This window comes from Oryzias latipes, chromosome 5 (genome assembly GCF_002234675.1).
Source record: "Oryzias latipes chromosome 5, ASM223467v1".
Classification (NCBI taxonomy): domain Eukaryota; kingdom Metazoa; phylum Chordata; class Actinopteri; order Beloniformes; family Adrianichthyidae; genus Oryzias; species Oryzias latipes.
The window spans coordinates 11,408,100-11,426,360 of NC_019863.2; the positions used below are offsets into that span (position 1 = coordinate 11,408,100).

At 41.8% G+C, this 18,261-nt stretch overlaps 1 protein-coding gene across 2 annotated transcripts; it reads left to right on the plus strand.

The window, feature by feature from the left end:
* Positions 1-18,221, plus strand: ipo9 (importin 9). 2 transcript variants are annotated; one of them, XM_004068699.4, is made up of 24 exons: positions 1-291; positions 3,575-3,636; positions 3,740-3,826; positions 6,370-6,571; positions 7,182-7,270; positions 7,800-7,886; positions 8,037-8,156; positions 8,381-8,481; positions 9,426-9,484; positions 9,564-9,715; positions 9,797-9,895; positions 10,013-10,119; positions 10,204-10,343; positions 11,342-11,504; positions 11,672-11,898; positions 11,979-12,127; positions 12,429-12,557; positions 14,097-14,372; positions 14,468-14,634; positions 14,783-14,916; positions 16,248-16,367; positions 16,471-16,581; positions 17,103-17,179; positions 17,456-18,221. In XM_004068699.4, the coding sequence occupies exons 1-24, from the start codon at positions 132-134 to the stop codon at positions 17,564-17,566; spliced, it is 3,129 nt and encodes a 1,042-aa protein (XP_004068747.1). In that variant the 5' UTR covers positions 1-131; the 3' UTR covers positions 17,567-18,221. The 2 variants fall into 2 exon arrangements, with proteins under 2 accessions (XP_004068747.1, XP_011473208.1); XM_011474906.3 differs by having other exon boundaries at positions 43-291; positions 16,471-16,509.
* Positions 18,222-18,261: the final 40 nt, after the last annotated feature.

Below are 18,261 nucleotides of genomic sequence, written 5' to 3' on the forward strand. Positions count from 1 at the left end.
GGAGTGAACTGAACGCGCTTCCTCTCCCTAAACCCCGCCCCCGTTTTTCTATGCATTGGCGCGCTGCACCTCCGTGAGGCTGTAGATCTCTGCTCCTCTACAGGTGGACTGATTCTACAACATCGATAGGCATGAGTGCGGCGGAGAATGCTCGTGCCGGTCCGGTTGCCGGTCCTGTCCAGCAAGGGCTGAAGGAGGCTCTGATGGAGACGCTGACAGCTATCCTGTCACCGGTTCAAGAAGTGCGCACCGCAGCGGAGGAGCAGATCAAAGTGTTGGAAGTGACGGAAGGTGAGTGGCCGGCGGTGTCCGATCATTACCAGTCTCGCGGTGTCGGCTAATGGCACGCGCCTCCGCACAGATTAGCAACCGACGGACAGCTGCTGTCATCTGGGAAAGAAACTGGTCCAGAGCTAACAGCTAAAGTGTTAGCAGGGGAACTTCCCCCGTGTCAGTTTAGCTAACGTTAGGCCACATTTTCACAAGTTGGTGACTATTGCGTTAGTCGTTAAAACTCCAGTTTTTAAGCTCTTTTTTTCTTTGCTCGAACTTTGAGGAAAATGTTGTTCACCGCGTCACTCTGTGTTGGACGTGCCGTGGTCAATTGATAAGCACATGGATGGGAAAATGCGTGGAACCCGGCGCTGCTGCTGCAGCCCGGTGAACTGTTTACTACGTTTCCTAAAACCTGCTGAAGTAGTAACGTCCTTTTTGCCAATGCTACTTTAAAAAGAGAGAAACTCACGCACACACTTAACGGCCGATTGTGTATCGGAATGCATAATCGTCTCGACCTTAATGACTATATTTATATATTTTTACATTAAAAATAGGCTGAAAATGCTGTCATTCCAGTACTCCATGCTTAATTTTCTCGTCGCCATGGTTACGCTGACATCTTTCCCGCTCCTCGTCACCCCGGGCTCGTCCAGAAGATCCCGCCTAACGGGCTGGCAGCTTCCTGCATCAGCAACACTCCAGGGGGGGAAGACATGAATGTTCTCTGTGCTTCAGTTTCAAAACTTTAAAATCATAACAGATTTAATTCAATGTTTTCCCTTTTAAGAAGCACTTAGCATCGATAAGTACCTGAACACATTAAGTAGAAGTGACTCAAATGAGTTATTATTGGGAACATACTTTCTAGTAGTATAGTATGACAGAGTATTTGGGTCACCATTAAATGAATAAATACATTTATGAGATTAAAGTAAACAATATACGAGAATGAAGTCATACAATTATGAGAGTAGTCAAAAAAGTCAACGATTTATAAAAAATTTTTTTGTAAAATTATAAGAATAAAGTAAAGATTTTACAAAAATAAAGTTGTAAAATTGCAAGAGAAAAGTATTTTACCAAAGTAGTTACTTCAGAAGTTTAAATTTTCTAGATTAAGCTAATAAATTTATGAGGCAAGACTGTTTACTGAGAAAAATATAAACAACAAAAAATAAAAACCAATACAAGTTTAAGGACACACAGGAAACTGGGCCTCTTTAGAAGACAAAGTCACTCATATTTGGGAGAAATTCCAACTTTAATCTTGACAATATTTGACTTTTTTCCTCATACTTTTACAACTTTATTCTCACATCTTTATTTTTCTTCTTTTATTGTTGCCCTGATCCTCGTCGTAGTTCAACTGTAGTTAATGAATACAGTGAGTGGAGCTCAGGCCCCGCCTCTGACTTTTTATTGTCCCGGCTGCCCTTTCCACAGGCCCCTCTCTAAGGCAGCTGCTCTGCAGAACTGTCAGCACTAACATTGTCTTCGGATGCCTGATGTCACTTTTGGTAAAACCCAGTTGGAGGGACAGAACTGAGGTTGCTGCTGATCCAGAGTTATCCGTCTCACATTGTGCCTGCTTGCTGCTCTCGACTGGCATGAGTCCGCTTGCCTTGCAGCCGGTTCATTGATAGCTGTTAGCCAAAATATTTTAATGTTATCTCTGATTGTGGCGTGCTGACTCTCAGAAGAGTAAAAGAAATCAACACATGCCATTTTTGTTACTGTTATGGCTTTATAGATCCTATGAAGTGAATATGACCCAACTTGACAGTTAAAGCTGCCGTTTATGCTACTCATGCTAGTTTTTTTTCATCTTTGGCACTTCCCCTGTTAATTATAATATCCAAAAATATGTAGGCTCAGTCTCATCATTGACCCACTTCAATCATGCTTTGCAAAAGCAGTTCCCGTGGTCTTTTAATTATGCAAAAATCAAAAAAACCTGAGACGGTTTCCAGGACATAGTTTCTGCAGAGCGGCAGCACTTTAGTAGAAATTTGGCTCTGAGTTGTGGGCGGGACTGTTGGCATATAGCAACCCCGCCCCCCTTCCCCTCCCAGTTGCTGAGAGTTGGGAGCTTGTGGCCCACCCAGTGTGTTTTCTATGTCACTCACAAATACGCTCCTTTTAAGATTGCATTTTTTACTTGTCTGCTCCTGGTAAGGAGGGATGTTTGTGCCATGATGCCAACCGCAACACTCACTGTTTTGTGGGTAAAACTTTAAAAATCTTGTGTGCTGAAAAAAGTATTTTGAAGTTAAAACAGAAAAATACATGTACAGTAGTTTGCTTTTGTGGCAGCATTTGTGCCCTGCTCTGTTTCGAGTGCAGAAGAGAGATCATTTCTCTTGTGCAAAACGTTTGTTTAGGTTTCAGGAGTCAAATTGTTTTGTTTGCATGTATTTTTTGAGTTTCAAGTGCTTTTCTCTGTTTCAAGTGCAAAATAATTTTTTGAGCACACAACATTTTTAAACAGTGATGTTGCGCTTGTAGAAATGGCACAAAAACTCACTCCATAGTCCTGATTTACGATATGAATATAGAAAAATTCATACATGCAATTTGAGATCAACTTTCTTAATATATGTCCTCCATTATAAAAAAAATGCCACAAGAACACAAAAAAAGTGCCTTTATCTTGCTTTCCTTGCATATATAAGAGATATAGTTTACTCTTTTTGGAGTAAACTATATCCATATATATGATCATATATTACCTAAAGAAGCATTTTTTAATAAAATATTTATTTTCCTAGCTCATTTTCTTACCCAGAAGTAAGACGACTCATCTCTGAGGCCCCGCCTTTCACTGCTTGTGGGTTCCGCCCATTTTATGACATCAACCTATAGTCGGCGTCTGCAGCGTGTCTGAGTTTCTCCCACAAAAACAAACATCATCCGAACTTCTGCAAAGATGGATGTGCATATTGTGTCTATAAAAGCAAAGTGTTTTTGCCGAACACTGCTAGCCCAGTGAAGAAAGTGTGTTTGTGTTGACCTGGGGGTGGTGCTGGCAGCACAGACTCTTCCTGGAAGGGGCTGTTCTTCACTTATCTACGTCACAATGTGAGAACCCGCTTGTTTTCATGGATTGGGTGATGCTGATGCTCAGAGAAGTTTTTAGAGGAATTCTCAGAAATGCGTGAATGGATCAAAAATACTGCTTTGGGTTGTTTTTTGTGAGGCATTAACGTTATAATACACTTAACAGCTCAAAAAGTTGATTTTTGCATGATATAGGCCCTTTAAGATGTTGATTTTCTGTGCTGTCGATATTCTTTAGAGTTTGGCGTCCATCTGGCAGAGCTGACAGTGGATCCTCAGGGAGCGCTCGCCATCCGCCAGGTGAGCAGAAAGTACATTTCTGAGAAACAAAGCAGGTCCTCCAGTCCTGGATACAAAACCATGTGGCTCTGATTACCCCTGTCACATGTTCATCTGCTTGCAGTTGGCCTCAGTCATCCTGAAACAGTATGTTGAGACTCACTGGTGTTCCCAGTCAGAGAAGTTCAGGCCTCCAGAAACTACAGACCAGGTAAGCCGTCCATACTGACTTCAGCTGCTTTTGAACCTTTTTATTTGTATTAAAAATTATAAGACTGACGGTCCTCAAAACTAAACACAATGTGCAGATGCTTCTGAAATTCCTTCTGTACTCGAATGTACGTCAGAACCTTCCACACTGAGTGTTCAGATTGTGAAATCAGACTTGAAAGTTAGTGTACATTTATCCCAAATTCAAAATCGAACATATTGTTGTTAAAAACTTCTATATCCATGAAGAACTCTCAAAAATGGCTGGATGGAAATCATGAGCACCCCTCTTACATTATCAAACAGTTTGTAGGAAAGTCTGCAAACGTCCTCCTCTGTTGGTCCATTTCAGTGTTTTTCATCCAGTGTGCTTACACTAGTGTAAGCACACTGGAATGTCTGGAACAGAAGAGGCATCAGCTTGGCCACCAAGCTGAAGGTGTACCGTGCCATCGTCCTCCCTACGCTACTGTATGCCTGCGAGACCTGGACAGTGTACCAGCGCTACGCCAGGAAGCTGAACCATTTCCACACCTCATGCCTCAGACGCCTCCAGGCCATCAGGTGGCAAGACAAGGTCCCTGATACTGAAGTCCTTGCCCGTGCCGGCCTGCCCAGCATCCATACCATCCTGATGCAGTATCAATTACGTTGGGCTGGCCACGTCGTCCGCATGCCAGACCACCGGCTGCCAAAGAGACTCCTGTATGGTGAACTGTTGTGGGATGTCCCAAGAAACGGTTCAAGGACACTCTTAAATATTCCCTGAAAGCCTTCAACCTGAACCCTGCCTGCTTTGAAAATGATGCCATGAACAAAAACACCTGGCGCTCCCAAGTCCAAACAGGCGCAAAATGGTGCGAAGCAAACAGGACAGCTGCGGCTCAACTGCAGCGCCAAGTGAGGAAGGCCCGTGCGGCTAATCCCCAAACATCAGCCTCCATTCCCTGCCCTCACTGTCCCAGAACCTTTCGTGCGCAGATAGGACTGACTAGCCATCTGCGCACCCACGTTCCCTGACCCAGATGATCTAAGATGGTCCTCATCGATTACGATGGACGAACGACGGCTTACACTAGTGCACAGGGATGTCCTGATCCGAAATCGGTCCTGATCACATAGTTTTAGACGTGATCGGAGTTGAAAGTTGTATCCCGAGTACTTGATAAATGGGCGACAGGATATTTATTTTATAAAGGAAAAGATGATCAAAAAACATCATAATCTGTCAAAAACAAAAGAAACTGTTAAACGGTTACACTGATATGAGCTAGTCTTGAAAATTCACCATCACATTCTTGCTACAACATCAATTTTGGATGAAAGTCATTGTTTTTTTTTTGTTTTTAGGTTATGAATCACATCTGATCAAAAATGTTCAATTGTTCTGAAGATCCTAAAGCCACATTCACCAAAGTTTCTCTCGTGAATAATTACCGTATAGCCTTATTGTCCTACTGCTGAAAAGATTTTAGGACAAAATCTTCTTCTTTCATTTTTAAGAATTTTTCAAGTAAATATTGATCATAATTAATCACAAAAGACCATAATGCTACAGTCACCAAACCTTCTCGCAAGACTATTTATCGCTAATTTTTACTAGTTAATAGTTAACCATTTTCTACTTGATAGTTGCACTATTTTAGGTGGGTTAGGAGGGATTTAGGTTGGCTGGGTGTAGGACTGGTGCATGGGAAACCAGGGTTTGTTTACCAGGGTTGATGAGCTTCCTCCGGTGTGGATCCTTGGACAAGACCCTTCTTAACCCTGCTTAACTATGCAGTCATAAGGGGGTCCCAAGTCTGGATGCTGGTCTCCAGCCCGGATAAAATACAGGGTTGTGTCAGGAAGGGCATCAAACCACCTGTGCAATGAAATGTGATTCGTCGTGGCAACCCCCGGAGGAATATGCCAAAAAAAAGTAACAACACATAGTTGTACTATTTTTTTTACTTGATTGTTCAAGCTACTTTACAGATGTGAATTTTTTAAGTGTTAAATGATAAAATAAATTGAAAAATCTATCTTTTATGTTTGTTCATTTTTTTTAGTGTGTTACAAGAGTATTGAATCAGGACCTGGTAGCGGCAAAGTCAAATATCCCTGATCATGAACCTCCTTCTTCCATCATCATTCAGTTAGTAGGAAAGTCTAAAAAATCAAACTCACATCTTTTCTGTTGGTCTATCTGGTTTCTTTTTAAACTTTTTTGTCCTGGATGTTAAGAGTCCAGAACTAAGTTCATACACCTGGCTACAGGTTTTTCCTCATGAATGCAAAGCACTAACTCTTAAAAGAAGAAACTGGTTGAGAGAACCATGATCTGCTTCTGTGTGGATTCAGTAAGAAGGGACATTTGTTGTGTTTGCCTATTTGGGCATAGAGCTAGTCTACATGAGACGATAGTGCTTCTTATGATTTGCAGTATCTCCTGATGTAGCTTATGGGAAAATGAATAGAAATGTCTGTTCATTTGGATGATTGTTCAGACCTTTGAACTGGATCTTGATGGATCTGAAGTCAGCTGTCCTTGTATCCCTGCAGGCTAAGGCTGCCATCAGGGAGCTGCTACCGAGCGGTTTGCGGGAGTCCATTAGCAAAGTGCGCTCCAGCGTGGCGTACGCCGTTTCAGCCATCGCCCACTGGGACTGGCCCGAGGCGTGGCCTCAGCTCTTCACCCTGCTGATGGAGATGCTGATCAGTGGAGATGTCAGTGCAGTACATGGTGCCATGAGGGTCCTCACAGGTTTGTCAGAATATGATGTAAGCTATGAAACTTACAACAAACTGCAACTAAAAGCATAAACTGGACTGCAAAGAGCTCTTAAACCTGACTGGTTTCTTTTTCTGAATGTATTATTTGCTGCTTCCTGCCTCACCTAGAAATAGTGCTTAAATCCACACGTGCTTCAGCACATTGGCATTATGCACCCAAATTTCTCCACTTAGTCAAAACAAAAAGGATTCTTTTATGCTGGTTGACATAGTAGCAGCTTTTCTGTTTATACAGTCTGTTTTCAGTTCCCTTTTTCAGCTTGAGTCCTGGTTAAATTGTTAAATTGAGGTTTAAGTGCACTCCTGTTGAATTAAAGGGCCTATACCATGCTTTTTACAATAAACAATATCCATGTATATGATCATATATCATCTTTGGCACACAGATTCCTGAACGGATCATGAATGGATCAAAACATTGTTTTTGCATGGTATAGGCCCTTTAATACATCCACTTATTGTTTCTTCTTTTCACAAACGTGGATGACATTTAAACGCTGCATGGATGTTTTTGCATTGGAGGGCTTTTCAAAGTTCACCCACAGAGGTGGAAACCGTGTCTTTGTTGTGTTCTTGTGCAGAGTTTACTCGAGAGGTGACCGATACACAGATGCCTCTTGTGGCTCCGGTCATCTTACCTGAGATGTACAAGATCTTTACCATGGCAGAGGTGCGCCACAACTACACTTCTGCTAGTTATAGCATAGCACATGAAGCTTTTTTCCATTACAGTGTTCCCTCACCATATCACGGTTCAACTTTTCCTGTCTTGCTGTTTCACTGATTTTTTATTTTTTTTTGTTTTTTTTGTCTGTGCAGTTTTCCAATTCTTTTTTGTTGTTGTCACTTTGAACCGTTTTCTGTGTCCTGATTGGCTGTAGACCATTGTCAGTCGACCTCCTCCCTGCTGTGTCTCCTGTACAGAATGTATTCAATTTGCTTAATTCACATAAACAATAGAGAAAAGTATCAAAATGTCTGAGAAAGGTTGTTTACAAAGTATGCAGTGAGGGGTTTCACAGCCTTAAAGCATCTATAAAGCCTAGTCTTACTTTGCAGACTTCACCTATTGCATTTTTTTTCAAACCCTCACAGTAAATGAGGGAATACTGTAATAACATTTTTTTAAAAATACCATGGAGTTTTGTATCCAAACACTGTGCTTTCTTTGAAATCCTTCATATCCTGATGCTTTGCAGGTTTACAGTATTCGGACTCGCGCCAGAGCAGTGGAGATTTTCACCATTTGTGCCAACCTCATCTGTGCTATTGAAGAGCTTGAAAAGGTGAGGTAAACGTTTCCACCTGAAAGATGAAATCAGTTTTTAGGAGCTGGGTAATAGAGCTATTTATTTAAAAACATACAGAGATAAGACAGTCATAGAGATGCTTTCAAGTTGGTTGTTTGATTGGATAACCGTGTCATCTGTGTTCAGGGTGCAGCCAAAGCATTGATCTTCCCAGTGGTCCAGCAGTTTACAGAAGCGTTTGTGCAGGCTCTGCGGATGCCTGATGGACCCTCTTCTGACAGTGGCCTTAAGATGGAGGTTCTGAAGGTTGGAAGTTTTATGAACTAAATAAGAAAAAACAAAAACCTTTGAGGATAAATGGGAACTTTTTAAGCAATTTACAGTACAGACCAAAAGTTTGGACACAACATCCCATTCATTTGAATGAGAAGGTGTGTCCAAACCTTTGGTCTGTACTGTACACTAATCTAGATAAATGGGGGTTACCATGGCAAAATGTGACCCAATGACTTTCCTGTTTGGTTCTACAGGCAGTTACAGCATTGGTGAAGAACTTCCCCAAACCCATGGTGTTCTCCATGCAGCAGATATTGCCCATCGTGTGGGATACACTGACTGAAAGTGCAGCTTTATATCCTAACAATGTCTGTATGGCTTACTGACTCACTTTAGGGCTGCTTTTGCAGTCACTATTTTATATTGTAGTTTAACCTGAAGGTTCCTTTCCTAAATATCAGTCTCTGAGCCTTCATTCAAATATCTATGAGATTGGGAAAATAAAAAAGCTTTCTTTTTTAAAATTTTACTATACATTTTTGCACAGTGTTCACCAAAAAAGCTGCACATTTGTTACATTATTGGTGAAACTTCTATGATCAGCTTAAATTCCCAATTCAATTAGATTTTGATTTATTGTAAAAGTTTTCCCAGTGGTCTTTTAAGTACGAGAATAGAATAGAATAGGCTTTATTGTCATTGTGACATGTTACATGCACAACCAAATTTCAGAAGTGTCCTTGTGTTTGTTCGTGTTCTGAATGTTGCTGTTTTTAGCCAAAATCAAAGAAATCTGTTGTTTTCTGTGACATAGTTCCAGGATAGCAGTAGGAACTCATTAGAAGTTCGCCTCTGAATTGCGGGCGGTACTGACGGCCCGTGATGATTTTTCATCATCACTATCTTACACTCTCTCCCGCTAGCTAACATGTCCTCACAACCCCAACCTAACATTACAGCTTCAACAAAAATGACGAGAAATATTGTAGCCATCCAGCCGTACAGTTTTGAACCAGATCTCAGCTCAGACGAGGAAAATGAGGACATACATGGATCCAATTGTTGCTCCCGCAAAAGGCTTTTTTTTGGTCTGCTCCCAGTTTACCACGATTTGAATAAAGAAATATTCACAAATTTGGCTTTAATCCTAATTTTCTTTATATATGTCTTTCTTCCATCATGAGAAAAATGCTACAAAGACATATTAAGAATGCCAAAAACACTTTTTTTCATTGGAATGAGTCTTTATACTTAAAAAAAGTTACAACTAAAATGAGATTTTCCTTAGCGGTCGCTCACCTATGTTAGAACAGAAGTCAACTACACAGAGGAAGTGGATGACCCCATTGACTCAGATGGTGAGCAGAATCTTCAATGAAACGTTTGGGAACCAAAGTCTGTGTGGCCACAGCCGTCTTGGATGCTTGCTTTCTCCAGGTGAGGTCTTGGGCTTTGAGAATCTGGTCTTCAGCATCTTCGACTTTGTCCACACACTACTGGAGAAAAAAAAGTTTAAAAGCACGGTGAAGAAAGCGCTGCCCGAACTCATCTACTACATCATCTTATACATGCAGATCACAGAAGACCAGGTGAGTCAAATCTAGATCCGGCTTAAGGAATCTGTCAAACATCCTGGAATGTTTCATTTTGCTGGTTTGCTCTGTCTTTAGATCAAAGTGTGGACGGCAAATCCTCAGCAGTTTGTAGAAGATGAAGATGATGACAGCCTTTCTTATTCTGTCAGGATCTCCGCTCAGGACCTGCTGCTGGTGAGTTCTTCGGTTTGGACATTAGAAAGTACTTTGGTTTTGTTAAAACTATTTGGTTTTGTTAAAACTAAAGACTCCTGTCTTTCTGTGTAATGATGCTAACCATTTCAACTGCAGACTGTGGCTGCAGAGTTTCAGAATGAGAGTGCAGCAGCACTCGCCGCGGCTGCAACCAGACACCTGCAGGAGGCGGAGCAGGCCAAAAACACTGGCAATGAGCACTGGTGAGGACAGACTCTGACCTCCTGTTTTGACTCAAAGAAGAATTTGATAAATATCTCGTATATGCATGTTTGTCACAATACTAGGTGGAAGATTCACGAAGCGTGTATGTTGGCTCTGGGCTCTGTCAAGACCATCATAACGGAGAATGTAAAGAACGGCCGCGTCCAGTTTGACATGCACGGATTTCTGGCTGGTGTCATCTTGTCTGATCTGAACTTGCCGTGTAAGTTTGAGTCCTCTGGATTTTTCTGGCATGTTGTTGCACAAACCTGCAGGGACGTTTTTAGATCGTGACCCACGGCTGCTACATTAGCGGTTTGCAGTAGATGAGCAGATTTCAATGATCTCACAAGTCATTTTCACCACAACAGTGGGAGGCCTCATCCACGGTTAGAAAACAACTAAAGGTTGAAAAGTTATTTAAGAGCAAATCTGGGTTGTGTTCCCAAATGCCATCTATACTGTACTCTGCAGTAATGAGCTGCACTTTGCAGAGGTGAGATCACTGGTGGCCAACTATTTAACGAAAGGTCGGCCCAGGAGCTGATGCGTGGAGGGTTTTTGTAATCCACCTCATAAAAGGAAGAAATAACTATAATCTGGACAAAAACATGCTTTAATTTTGATTGAAAAATAATCAGTATATTTTCAAACAGAACATTTTGGAGTTTTTAATTTCAGAACTGAGGCTATCGTTCTTATTTTAGTACCATTTGCACCGATCGGTTGATGTTCCTCTGGAAGAAAAAAAAAGTAAATTTAAAGGAATTTTCCATTGGTGTGCTGTTGGAATTATGGAGAAAATGACTGTCAGACTTAAAAACACATGGACCAATTTTCCAACACCAGAATATTTTCTGCACCTGATAAAAGGTCAGTGTATTTGTAGTGCACCATCTAAAATGAAAATAAAATATTATTAAGGATTATCAATATAATTTATTCCAGTTTGGCGGGCCAGATTAAATAATTTAAGGGCAGCATATGGCCCCCGGGTCGGGGTTGGCCCACCTTGGTTTAGATTGAGAAGAAAACTGTAAAAAGGGCTGTTTTTCTCAGTTAAGTTTGAACAACGATTGAAATATTAAACGTAAATTGTGGTTGTTTTTAAGGTTAATTTTTAACATATTTTTTTTTTCCAAAAGTTTGACTTTTTTTTGCCTGAGCTCATTCATGAAATTTGTTAAAATACACAGATGTTGTTCCGTTTCGTGTTTGCAGCTGCATCCCCATTCCTCCTCGGCCGAGCTCTGTGGGCCGCCAGCCGCTTCACAGCCGCCATGACTCCTGAACTCATCCAGCAGTTCCTCCAGGCCACTGTCAGCGGCCTTCACGACAGTCAGCCTCCATCCGTCCGCATCTCCGCAGTCCGCGCCATATGGGGGTAGGCTGCTCATGGGGCTTTTTAAATGCATTATTTTTACTTCTTTAGACTGTATCACCCAAGTAAACTAGAAATGATATTTTAGCCTTAGAGTAAGAGCTATATTGTAGAAAGGATGGTCTCGATTTGATCATTCCAATAGCTAAGATGACCTGTTCCCCCCTCAGATACTGTGACCAGCTGAAGCTCTCAGAAAGCACACACATACTTCAGCCCTTCCTGCCCAGCATCCTGGAGGGTCTGGTCCAGCTGGCCGCCCAGTTCAGCTCAGAGGTGCTCACACTGGTCATGGAGACTCTGTGCATCGTCTGCACTGTGGACCCAGCCTTCACCACCAGTGCTGAGAACAAGATTTGCCCCCTCACCATTGCTATCTTCCTTAAATATAATAATGGTTTGTTTACCTTTCCGACATTTGAGTGCCTCATTTTTGATCCGCGCTTTCTCTGATGGTGTTCTATCTCTCCTCCTCAGACCCTGTGGTGGCTTCTTCAGCTCAGGACATTTTTAAAGAGCTGGCGCAGATTGAAGGCTGCCAGGGCCCCATGCAGATGCGGCTCATACCAACCCTGGTCAGCATCATGCAGGCTCCTCCTGACAAGATCCCCACTGGACTGTGCGCTGTAAGAAATGAGTTTCAAGTGTCACACACCCTTCCCTTGATCCACATTGTTTGTCAGATCCTGAGAAAGAAACATTTCTTTCTGTTATGTAGTATTATCTTTAGTTCCACAGACAGTTTCAAACCATCTCTCCATCATTTTAAGCAAATAACATTGTTAAATGGAGGGGAGCCCTCAAGGGCCACATAGAGGGTCTTGTCCATAAATCCATTCACTTGTTTTTTTATCTACATGGGGTGTCTGATTTTCAAAATAAAATCACTCAGAACTCATTCGTCTCTGTCTGTGCTCTTCTCTCCAGACCTCCATAGATATTTTGACTACAGTGGTTCGAAACACAAAACCGCCGCTGTCTGAGATGTTGGTGTGTCAGGCCTTTCCTGTGGTAGCGCAGTGCACTTTACGCACAGACGACAACACAATAATGCAGGTGAGACACACTTTAGACCCACTGAAATGAAAACCCTGTTTTTTTTTTTGTTCTCGTTACATTTCTCTCTCTTTAAATGTATTTATATGTAGCAAATTTGGATTAAAACTGTTAATTTTCTTGATTCAAAATGCTGTGAATCAAGAGCAGAGAGAAAAAAAAGCAGTTTGAAAAGGTTTGTAATTGTTAGGTACAAACTACACTCCGCAAGCTCTCTGCTCTGCTCCATTCTGATGCATTCACTTGCAGACAAATAGATCCATGTCCGTCTTTGTTTTCCTCATCTGAGCTGACATCTGATCTAAACTGTACAGCTGGATAGCTCCAATACTGTGCACCAATTTTGTTACAGCGGTAATGTTAGGTTGGGGTTGAGAAAAACGTAAACTAGCGGGAGAGATTGTAAAAGGAAGGGATAATGGGAAATTAGTGGAGGCTTACTTCTACACTAACAGTCCACAACTTCGAGGTGAATTTCGGATGATCTCCTGCCGCTCTACAGAAACTATGTCCTTGAAAATGGCTAAAATTGCTGTCCATTTGAAATAAACTGATGCTCAGTCTGTTTACCAAATAAGCCTCACTGTACAGGCATGTTTTTGATAAATAGAATTTTAGAACAGTTTGTTTTGATGACACAAACTTTCTTTTCTTTTTGATTGGAAGTTGTATCCAAAGAAATGAACAATCAGAGATGATTGACAGGGTTCCGTCAAATTCTCAGAGGAAGTGTGGCCTTACTGGGTGGGATCTAACAACTGTCAGGCTTGTTTGTCCTCGTTTTGTTACAATATGGTGACATTCACAAATATGAGAGATGTCAAGTTTCAATTTGAACCACACCTACCCGCTAATTCATATGCAGCACACCAGTTAACCCTAAGTTGTCTGGGGCCTTTTTAAATGTTTTTTTTTCGACTTTACAATTTGATCTGTTTATTTATCTCTTAAAACCATTTTCATGGCATTACTTGAATGCTGTTGTTTTTGTCCAAACCCAGCTTCTTTTTTTTACTGATGTTTTTTTATTATTTTACACAATTATTCCACAATTAACCTCAAACTGTACAAAATCATCAATTCTGATAACTGAATGTTTTTTTAACTGCAAAAATCCCCAAAATTGGTATAAAACTGTTTTTCTGTTTTATAATAAAGATCAAACATGTAGAGTCAAAGAAAATACATTTCAAAGTCCAAAAACCAAGCAAAGACAAAACTATGTGAAGACTGTCTTTTAAAAAAAGAAGCTCCAATAACATTTTTCCAAGGATTTATTCTAAGACGATTTACAATTGTGTCGTAATTGTTTTTTTAAACCAAAATCTTTAAAGCTAAAAACATTTTTCAAACCTTCATGTTAGATCTTAAATGAAAACCTTACTAAAGGGGGTTGTTGGTGTCATTCCTACGTCATTGTAAACCGGTGATGTGATCGGCAAACTCACCGGCAATCTCAGAGACTACTGAGGGTTGATGCTAGACTTTCTTGGATCGATATTGAAAATCATGTGAACTAGAGCCTTTTGTTTCTTCCAGAATGGAGGAGAGTGCCTGCGGGCGTACGTGTCTGTTAGCCTGGAGCAGATAGCCCAGTGGAGGGACGAGCAGGGAAACAGCGGCCTCTGGTACGTCATGCAGGTGATCAACCAGCTGCTGGACCCCCGCTCCTCCGAGTTCACGGCCGCCTTCGTAGGACGGTTGGTGTCAACGCTCATCTCCCAGGCTGGAACGGAGCTGGGGGACCAGCTGGACCAGATCCTCAGAGCCGTCCTGAGTAAAATGCAACAAGCTGAGACTCCGACCGTCATGCAGGTACAGATTGAAGCAGGTGGGCTGCAGTCAGAATGTTAGTCTTCTCCTCTGTCTAACTTGCTTCCCTGGATCTTCTTTCTCATCCCTCTCTGCAGTCTCTAATCATGGTCTTTGCCCATCTGGTTCACTCTCAGCTGGAACCTCTGCTAGAGTTTTTATGCAGTCTGCCTGGGCCTACAGGAAAACCTGCCCTGGAGTTTGTCATGACGGAGTGGATGAGCCGGCAGCATCTTTTTTACGGACAGTATGAGGGCAAAGTCAGGTCAGCCCATTTTTCTTTCCAATTTGTCTTTCCTTCTCTTTGTGTTACCAACCACCAGAAATATTTGTCATTCAGCCAGAACCATGAGCGGTTTAAAGGACAGAGGCGCCTCCAAATGTTGATGTCTGCTTCTTGTAATCCCTCACAGCTGTGTAGCTCTGTGCAAGCTGCTGCAACACGGTCTTAATACTGACGACAAGCGTCTCCAAGACATGGCGGTGAAGGGAGAAGAGATCTACAACCCTGATGACGGCATCCGCACGCGCTCCAAATCTGCCAAGAGTAAGATGCTGAGTTTTCCAAATCATACTAAATGTAATTTAGACTTTCAAAAGGAAAGTGCAGAATCTGACCATAGACTAGAACCATTACTAACTGAACCACATGCACTACGTTTACAGAAGTATGTACTCATCCATTTAAGTAATTTAGTTCAGGATTTATCTGTCAATGGTCAGTCATCCAGTACATGATATCCCATGAGCAACTGGACTCTAAATGTTGATCTAGAGAACTTCAGATCTGAAGAAGTTACCTGAATGAGCAGCAAACATTGCAAGTCTAGTTTTCCTGAAGAGCAAATGTCTGGAAAATTCAGGAGTTCTATTCTCTTTCATGGCTACTTGTATAAAAAAATCTCCTTCTACAGACACTTGTGAAAGAAGGGTCACTCTCAGGAGCTCAGTAAACTCCAGTGTAATACTGTGATGGGTCACAAACTGTACCACAAATCCAGCTGAGAATTGTCAAGAGTCTTCCAAGTACTCCACAGCTAACTGTGTGAAAACATTGTGGACGCTGTAGGAAACATCAGCCACTCTGCCATGAAGCGGTAGGCCTTACAAACTGACAGTGGGGTCAGTGGATCCTGAGGTGCACAAGGAAGGCTAACATTCTTGCTCCATTGATCAAAGCTTTTTATGGCCATTTAGAGCTGCTGAAGAACAGCGTGAAGAAAGATTCATGGAAGGATTTTCTGTGGCCGAGCAGCTGCATCCAAACCACACGTCACCAGGCGCATTGCGCAGTAGAGTAGAGTCACAACTGGAGCTGAGAGCAGAGCAGACACTTTTTTTCTGGAGGGATGAGTCCCGCTTCTCCATCTGATAAATGACTTGGGTGCCTGTAAAGGCATTTTGGAGGAAAATGTGGTCTTTTTTATCAGGCTAAATTGTAATCATGGATGAAACTATTTCTTTTTGAGGCTTTACTTAACTGTTTACATGAATCCACATTGTTGAGCTCTGCTGACATAGGAGAACTTTAATACAAGTCACCTTTGGGGATGTGCCAATCTGACCATGTGGTCGGAAATCAGCCCCGATCATGTTAAATGATAAAAGGTGGCGAATAAGATAAAAACAGGGCACAAGCTGGATCAGTTTATCAAACGTTTAAGTTTTTGGTATGTGTTTCAAAAGTATCGCATTGCTACTCAATCGTCATCAAATGACTCGGACTCGTATTGGGGCCGAAAAAAAGCTGAGTGCGACATCCCTAGTCACAAATTTACATTGTGTTTGCAGCATTTGAAAGTCTACATTTACAAGGAATTTGGGGTTTCAATCTCTTCTGTGTTTTTATTGTCCTCACCATGTGTTTGTTTTGAATAGACCCAGAGCGCTGGACCAACATTCCTTTGCTTGTAAAGATCTTTAAACTGATCATCAATGAGCTGTCAACTGTGGTGGAGGCGAACGCCAGCCGGTTCAATGCAACAGACTGGAGTCAAGGTTAGGAAGAAAAGTTTCGATTTTGGCTGCCCTGACCCAAGGATTTGACCTTTTCTATCAGAAATGACTGATAATTGAATAAGCTGCTAACTGCTTATTTCAGATTCCAGTGGTATGTGGGAAGAACAAGACGACGAAGAGGGTGAGGATGATGACGAGGATGAAGGACTGGCTGGTCAGCTGCTGTCTGATCTTATTGCATCTAACAGATATGGTACAGTCACTCCGCCATAGAGTCTAAAGCTACAGACACACCAGGCATTTGATGCACATTCAAGAACACGCTTAAAGTGCATTCTTGAGGCCCATAGTGTTCACACTGGACAACCATGGAGGGGCTTCTGTTTCTTTTTCTACTGTTCACTAGCGCATGTCCGCCACCTACAGTTGGAAGAGGCTTGGTGCTAAATGCAAACCTGGCTCCAGGCTTTCTTTCACAGCTCCATTCCGATGTATGAAAGACTTGATGTCATAGAATCCTGCCTGGATTCAAACCGCCATTATTAAATTCTCCTCTATAATTGATTTTAAAACAGTTGGCACTTCTGTGAATGAAAAGGTACGCATAGATACAAGAGATTTGAAAACAGAAGATCAAAAGGCATTTACATAGACTTGTCATTGAATGTGGCCTCTTGAAGCTGCTTTACAGAGTGCGGTGTGAAGATAGCTTCGGCATTATCTTCCCCTGTATGTAACAACACTTTATCATCTTGTTTATTTTTCATTGTACAGATGATGACTATTATGAAGACGATGAGGAAGACGACCCAGATGCGTTAAAAGACCCCATATATCAGGTTGATCTACAGGTAAATGCCCTGAACTTTTAATTTGATCAGTCAATGTCTCGTAGTATATTTTCCTAGTTTTAGTTTGAGAGTTTTTGAAATGGTACAGAACACATAAATGCATTAGTTTATGTTCCAAACAAAAAAACCCACCAGAGATGATTCAGTAATTTGGTGGATTATAAAAGAGCTGCTGGAGCTGGTAGATTTGTCTCATTCACTACATCTTTTCATTTTTCATTTCCAGCTTCTACAATTATAACCTTATTTTGACTTTGGCCTCTCTGTCCCTCTCAGGCTTACCTGACAGACTTCCTGACACAGTTTGCCCAGCAGCCATGTTACAGCGTGTTCTCAAGCCACCTCAACAACGCTGAGAGACAGACCCTGCAGTCTATAGGCCTCTAGCCCGCCGCCCGCCGCTTCCAACTCAACCTTCATCCTGCATCATAAAATGTTCCTCCAATGCCATCACTTTATGCTCTTGATGAATCTACAAAATGGCAAAAAGACAGAGGAAGAGCGCTGACAGTGGGGAAAAACACGTACTCATGAATTCCTGGTTATTTTGTATGCCAGACGGGAGGTTCCACAGTGAGACGGCACCTGTCTCTGCCTGAAGACGATCAGACGTTTCAGTTTCAGAGCTGATTCAAACTGGATGAATGGATGAAAACCTCACCAGAAGAAAGCAGGGGAACCAATAAGATGAAAAGGGACGGTTCTATCGTGTCTTGTTTGTATTTTGCTCGTCTTTTGTGTGTTTCTGTACAAACTATGCGAAACGGAACATCAAAATCTGAACCAAGAGACTTTAATCTTGAATGCCAGCAAACGAGAAACAGTTTGAGAGCAAAAGAATCATCTGCGGCCTTACATTAAAGAGACAACGCTGGTTCTGACAAGAAATGCTCCCCAAACCAGCTGTCGTCCGTGAGGTGGGTAGGAAAGTGCACAGTTACCATGGTAATTCATAGCTTTACCGTGTTCTTATAGCCCATTATTATTTAGGATCAACCATTTTCTAAATAAAGGTCCCTAAAGGGTAACAGATGGATTTCTAGATTGTTTTTTTTTCTTGTGTCCACAAAATACAGCATCTT